Genomic DNA, 6,538 nt, shown 5'->3' with positions numbered 1-6,538 from the left:
CCTTCCTCCCGCCCTCCCTTCAAACCTGGCCCGGACTATGACTCCATCAATGTCAGCAAGATAGGCAGGAAGACGGCTTCCTCCCTCCTCTCCCTCCTCCTCCTCCCAGACCTCTATCCTCAACCGTCGGGGGCGCCACCTCTCCCTCCCCAAGGATCCACTCCCCGTGCCGCTGTGATCGTAGGGATTTAAAACACAAATTAGGAAACAAAGATCCGTATGACTAGGAGTTTATGCTCTAGGAAGCGTGTGGTTAAAAATAAGCACTAGATTAAAAGTCAAGAGAAGCCGATTAAGGGAGCCGGGTAGGTATCGGAGGAGGATCGGTGACAGAAAGGTAATATTCGCTTTTTAATCATTGATAAGACCGGTCTAGTCACACAATAAGAGGCGAATAGTCGAAACACCAAAACATGAGTCTGTATATGGACTCTACACCGTCCATGCTGATCTCACCTGCCCTCATGCCTGGAGGCCGTGGACGGGACGACTTCCTTAGGAGGGAGTGGGAAAAACCGGAGGTAGTGAGGAGACTTTCTTTCGTCTGCGTCCTCCGCCCCCAATCTTGCCCTCTGTCCTGCTTCTGTTGGTTGGGGTCGACGAAGCCGAAGAAGGAGGACTTTTATATGAATCTCCTCCACATCGCTTTCCGTCCTCGGTTTTTGGCTGAGTTCTTCGCTCTTTCGACCGCTGTTGGACGCAATAAGTAAACCTTTGGATTTTTCAGGGGCTAGCTGATGTATCCAATCCTTGTTATACGTAAACCAATCCTGACGAGATGATTTCCACGGAAAGGCAGGGACCGGAAAAGGTTAGGAGGTGGTTAAGACCTATCAAAGTCGATTACATTTTCTTTGCTCCTGACCTGCGCATAATCCAGCCAGAAAAAGGCAAGCAAGACAATAATGGCAACAACATCACCCACATTTACGTGCGTGATGGATGCTATCAAGTTTTGGCCCATATGTGATAAAAGTCGGGCTTCGGACGCTAGCTTCGTTCCGTGACGCGGGTGAAAGCTCCGCTGGCGGGTGGGTTCAAATTTGCAATTTCTGGCCTATTGGAGTGATTCATATAATTGAATACACGTGAAAAATTACACTATGGAAGTGGAGGCGACAATCAGTTCCTGGTCATTGCCCTTTCGGCGTGAGGGTTTGGAAAAGGGAAGACTCGACTCCAAAGCGAGGGCTCTAAACCGTCGTAAACGGTCGCTAACGGCTAAACCAAAGCAGGTGGCAAGGCGTGGTGCATCGTCAAGACGGGGTCATAGCGTGGGACGGTTGAGGGTCCATTGATCGACTTATGCATCTTGTATGTAGTTTGAAAATTTGGGCCGAAAATGACGGCATGGGCAGCGGTAGGTACGCATGCAACATTAATGCATCCCTTTGTGTTCCTGCATTCATCCTTGGACAGGCCAGTCCAAGATGGGAAACCAACCACCGACTAAGGCCACACTCTCTGGGTTAGTCACAAGAATTTGGCGCTACCCTTATAGAGCTAATGGACAAGAGATGGAAGTCCTAATCATGTTACGGTAAGGGAGGCGGCACGTTTTGAAGGATACGTATTGAGATACAAGGATTGAGTAAGAAAAATGAAAGATAGCAAATTCTCACTTGGCAATCACCCTGACAGGCATCATCGCCATAAGGGTGAAAAGATCATATATGTCGACGGTACGTAAACGACCAAAGAACTAAAAAAAATGCTACCGTACCCTGACAGCGTCTTCTCGACGTTCTGCGTGCAAGGCTTTTCCCATCCCGAAAATTTACATAATTCGCTTTCTTTTTCTCCCCGTTTGAACAGGGCAAATTGTTCACCACTCCATCGACCGTATTGACAGCGGGGGAATCGTATCCTTCGAAATTCTTCAAGGAAAAGTGCCGTGTGAGCTCACCGTCGTTGACTACCCTGGTCAGTCGCAAAGGAATCGACAGCGCATGATTTCCATCACCACACGCACGCGCACTTTTCATCTCCATTTTATTGATATACACCTTTAACATTTCCCAACCATTAGGGCTCACTTCCTATTCGCTGGTTATTCGAGGTCGTCCATGGGCCTGCGACACAGAGCAAGCGGACGGTGGAGAGGGAGGAAGGCAGCCAGTGGGTTTATCAGAAAATTTGTCCATAGAAAGCGTGACGGTAGCTTCTGTAGCTTTGTTGCCATTGGACACTGAAAAGGGAGGAGATGACAGAGAAAAAAGGAAGACGAGGGAGGATAAACTGGAAGATGAGGTTGAGGAAGAGGAGGAGGAAACCCTACTGCAATCATCTTCTCGAGGCGTCGTCAGGTCCGGTGGAAAAGCGAAAGTGGGAGCTTTCTACACACTGAAGACGCGGTGGGCCGCGACGGAGGGAACCGGAGCCGAGGAAGGAGAGCAAGGAGCGAACGGGAGGGCGGGTCCCAAGGAAAAGGAACACCGGTTTCGGTTCCGAGACTTTGACAAACTGGATGTGAAAGTATGTGAAACGGACGTCGAGATTGATACGAAAGGATCGAGCAGGTGTCCTGCGTGGTCTTGTTACAGGCGTCCATCCCATCCCTTCCTCACCTTTGTCGTCCTAGGTTCGACATGTCGCTCTCTCTTATGCCTTCCTCCTCAAAATCCTCAAATGCGGCCCTCCTTTCTTTCCCTTTTCAGATTCGGTCTTACTTTTGGGGACACCACCTTGCTTCCTCCCTCCCTCGTCTTCCTCCCAAATATCTGAAAGCCCTCACGGCGCACACTTCCCCCTCCTTCCTGGAGGAGAGGCGCGCAGCATTGGACGCCTACATGCAGAGACTACAGGTAAGCATGGGGAAAACCAAGACCACAGCAACACAGACTCCTGGGTGTCCTACTTAATTAGCAGCGCCATCTCTTTCTCCTCCTCACGCTACTTTTTTAATTTTTCTTCCTCTCTTTTTAGAACTTCCCATACGTCCAACGGAATCCGGATTGGCAAGCGTTTGTACTGGGGGAGCCGGGCTTACGATAATACACCGACGAAACAGCAGAGACGGAGAATGCGGCGTTTTCGTGGTGCCAGACAAAGTGTGCAAGCACATCTTATGGTTTAAAAAAAGCTTGAGATAAATTCGATCTTGCACAGTGAGTTGTGGAGGCTTGTGAAGATGTAGCCATCCCGAGACCTGGATAGAGTGAAAGTGGAGACTTTTGAGATATTTACACTTTCCTTTCTCCGGCAAAATATTACAATTTGTCTTGAACATTTTTGCCCTCGAGGCCCCAAAAAATGTCACAAGTGTCTTTGTCTTATAAGAAATGCTACATACAAGCGACTGAGAAAAAGGCATTACACTTGTTCAATATCTGACTCGTTTCGTTCACATAAAATCTTATATTAATTCTTGAATGCAGCTTCATCTGACATTGTAGTGGAATTTTACGTTATAGCAAAATTTTTAATCATACTAGCAGGAAGGGTATAATGTGTAGAGAAGACGGAATGCAACTGACACGCCTATCGTACACATAATTCCGAGAATTAGGGGAAATATAGAATGAACATGCACTTGATCGGTGAAAGCATAAAGCATTCAAATCAGGAAACTGTCACATTTTCCATTTCTCCGCGAAGGCCGGGCACAAGACTTTTCCACATTTTCTGCTTCGCACACGTAGGGAACAAGCGAGGGCACTACGGCAACAAACTCCTATCGTCTCCAAAGCCGCGGTGATGAATGTGCTGACCTAAACTATGGGAGAAAGTTCAGGGTCATGGGAGATCGTGCCGGAGCGTATCGTGGATGGCGTCACGATGGATGGACGGCCTTGAAATAGAACGATACTCTACATCCATTACGACACGTACGGGATATCGCTTATCACGAAATCCACATTCCTCTCAACTATCTTCATTTATAGCCTGCCGAGTGCTCAAAGGATGCCCGCATGTAGCTTTCCTGTCCTGCTGGTCATCTTTTTCAACCTCCTCTTCCCCCCGGTGACTGTCGCCTTCGTCCTCTCTTCCCCCTTAGCAACGCCAAACCAGCGATCTGTGGTTTGTTTACGCAGTACAATACAGAATGTAATCGGAGAAATATTACCCACCCTGGATCCCACCTTGAAAGTTACAAGGTAAGGCATGTCGTGGCCAAATTACACTATACCCGCATAATACGTCCTCAAGTGGTGTCAGATTTTTACGTTTCAACTTATTTTTTTACAACGAATGTCATCATTTCTTCATGATGACGTCTTTTCATGCAGAGTATCGGTTGAAGACCCCTCCGCCGAGCGCCCTGTCTGTGGCTATTTGGTGGAAGCCGAGATATATGGGCCAGACGTGAAGAAAACGTACAACCAGGCATTGAAAGGTACGAAAGCAGGGCGAAAGAGGTGCTCCAAGTAGGCTGAATACTCAGTCGCTCGACTCTTTTCTTCTCTTGTTGATTTTCTGGACTGTTTGATGGAGGAGGGTCATCCCTTGCCCTCTTATTCGTCTTGTTGTATCCTCTCACGTCACAGCCGGGACCCTGAACGCCAATTTCCCGGGCTTTCGGAAGGGTATCATGCCCCCCCATGCGTTGGTGGGTGTGAAACTTAGCGCTGTTACGGTACGTTGCCTTTTGCAGCTTGGTCGGGGTGCTTTTGACCGTGTCTGTCGTGTATCAAATACCTCGATCGCGACGCTTCAAATTCATGAGATTCTGTGTCATATGAGGCGCATAGATATATGTCTGCCCTACGCCACAAATTGGTAATCCACCTCATTGTCATTTGACTCCCCTTTAACCCGCCTATTACCCTTCTTGCCCTCCCGGGTTATTACCCCGCAGGCTTCCATCATGGACGCCTGCCGAACGGCCATGGAGATGCACGGCTTGGAGAACTTTCCCGCCAATGAACGCAAGCTCAGGATGAAGGTGCCCCAAAGCACAGAGGAGTTGGCAAAGGTATTTCTCCTAACCGCTCTTAATTCCACTTTTCTTACGCCTTTTCTTTTCATGTCTCCCTCGTTTTTAGAAAGACATGCATGGGGTGACTTCTTTGGTCGGGACCGGCGGGACTCTGGTGGAGAGAATTCTAACTCACAAATCTTCCCTCTTCTTACTGCTTCCATCCTCCTTGTACCCTTGCTTCTTCTTAGCAATACGAGATCGGCACTGATTTGACTTTCGCTTGTGAAATAGATGCTATCGGTGTCCCGGGCAAAGCCACATCGCTTGATACGACAGCAGAGGGTCAAGAGACTGATACTTAAGTGGATTGAAGCTGCCGCACCAAAGAACACGAATGGTACTACTGAGTATATGAAAGAAAATAAGAAAGCGTATGCATGATAAAGTAATTTTCGCTGTCCGTTTTAATTAGGTCGGATAATTTGCAGTCTTATAAGCGTGCATGCAGGATCCCGTCTGAGGTCCATTTGCGGTTTTGAATGCTCCAGGTTGTAGTCACTATTGACATACAAGTTTCTTGGGGAACGCATGTCGCTTTCCTGGTGACAACTTCACCTTGAGACTGTCCGGCCGTGCCCTCGATGAGACACGGCTTGACCGAAGTTTTGTGGCGGAGCAACTCAATGCTCTTGTCCGAAAGATAGCGACGCATGGGGCACTAGGGAAGCCACTCATCCTTCTAATGTCTTATATGATTTAAATTATCTCTCCATGGATACATTGCACCAATTCAAAAACCATAATGGGCCTTAAAGCTGCAAGATGCCCTCTCCCTGCCTCTCCCGAATAACCTACCCGGAGCTCTCCCTTATTGCAAGTATAAGAGCACCCACAATTTACACTATGCCTCCACAGGTGAGGCTTTGAAGAACACACATGGGCGACGGTGACCAGATGAGAACCCCGGAAGATGACATTGGTGTCGGTTCGGAGGCTTGGGGAAGAAGGGAAAGCCAAGCCTGGGAGGGAGGAGGTCGGGAAGGCCATAGCAGCCGCCCACCCCAAGAAGTCACATGCGACTGGCCACCACAGGGGTACGAGTCCGATGTCATTCGAGTAATAAAAGAAGAGGGAATGGATGGAGGAGCAGGACGCGATGGTGAGAAAGGAGCCATGGTTGTGGAGGAAAAAGTGGTGGTGGAATACGAGAGGAGGCGGTTGACCTTTCGAACTCTCTTGGTAAGAAAATTTGGGAGGATAAGAGGGTCGAACAGAGGGTGAGGAGGAGTGCTAGACTTCTAGAGGTCTAGTGTAGTAAAAATCAGTGAAGGAAAGGGACATGACATTGACAAAGGCGCATTTTATGATGCGTGGAGGCCTTAAAATGAAATCGAGAGGGCGAGTTCATGGTTAGGAGGGGCTCACGGACGCGCCACATGTACACAGGAGGAGGACGAATTGGCACCCTTGTTTGATGGCGCGTATTGGCCTGGTGAGTCTCCCTGAAAAAGCCGGTCCCTTTTTTTCCCTCGCAAAAACCACCCGTATGTGAGTGTTTTCCGGCCATGTAGATTTTATCATCGTCGTCATTTATCAGCCCCCTTTCTTTCTTAAATAGGGACGATGGTCTGGCCTGTCTCCTTGTGGACCGCCGAATACTTGCACCGCACCTACCGG

General features: G+C 48.7%; 4 protein-coding genes across 4 annotated transcripts in view; 3 read left to right on the top strand and 1 right to left on the bottom strand.

Annotated features, from left to right (window-relative positions):
* Positions 1-25: 25 nt before the first annotated feature.
* NGA_0497520 (uncharacterized protein) lies at positions 26-1,025 on the bottom strand. Its single transcript, XM_005856136.1, has 2 exons — positions 866-1,025; positions 26-172 (listed from the first exon to the last, which is right to left on the bottom strand). The coding sequence occupies exons 1-2, from the start codon at positions 962-964 to the stop codon at positions 53-55; spliced, it is 219 nt and encodes a 72-aa protein (XP_005856198.1). The 5' UTR covers positions 965-1,025; the 3' UTR covers positions 26-52.
* Positions 1,026-1,415: 390 nt separating this feature from the next.
* NGA_0497320 (px domain containing protein) lies at positions 1,416-2,943 on the top strand (the record flags this gene model as incomplete). The annotated part of the gene is made up of 6 exons (XM_005856135.1): positions 1,416-1,540; positions 1,642-1,682; positions 1,816-1,923; positions 2,030-2,475; positions 2,658-2,804; positions 2,926-2,943. Coding segments are annotated over exons 1-6 (870 nt in total), but the record flags the coding sequence as incomplete, so codon positions are not given.
* A 937-nt stretch (positions 2,944-3,880) lies between these two features.
* On the top strand, positions 3,881-5,304 carry NGA_0320101 (trigger factor). The gene is made up of 5 exons (XM_005856128.1): positions 3,881-4,097; positions 4,230-4,336; positions 4,488-4,576; positions 4,799-4,915; positions 5,110-5,304. Exons 1-5 carry the CDS (start codon positions 3,904-3,906, stop codon positions 5,221-5,223), a joined length of 621 nt encoding a protein of 206 aa, XP_005856190.1. The 5' UTR covers positions 3,881-3,903; the 3' UTR covers positions 5,224-5,304.
* Positions 5,305-5,770: 466 nt separating this feature from the next.
* Positions 5,771-6,538, top strand: part of NGA_0497220 (uncharacterized protein) — a gene marked incomplete at its 3' end in the record, with an annotated part of 851 nt that continues 83 nt past the window's right edge. Inside the window, exons 1-2 of the mRNA XM_005856134.1 lie at positions 5,771-6,100; positions 6,308-6,353. Coding sequence (XP_005856196.1) covers positions 5,798-6,100; positions 6,308-6,353 — 349 coding nt within the window. The 5' untranslated portion in view covers positions 5,771-5,797. The remainder of the gene's footprint in view (positions 6,101-6,307; positions 6,354-6,538) is intronic.

The sequence above is a fragment of the Nannochloropsis gaditana genome, assembly GCF_000240725.1.
Source record: "Nannochloropsis gaditana CCMP526 unplaced genomic scaffold scaffold035, whole genome shotgun sequence".
Taxonomy (NCBI): domain Eukaryota; class Eustigmatophyceae; order Eustigmatales; family Monodopsidaceae; genus Microchloropsis; species Microchloropsis gaditana.
Note: the sequence above shows the minus strand (reverse complement) of the source record. Positions and strands in the feature narration are given on the sequence as shown.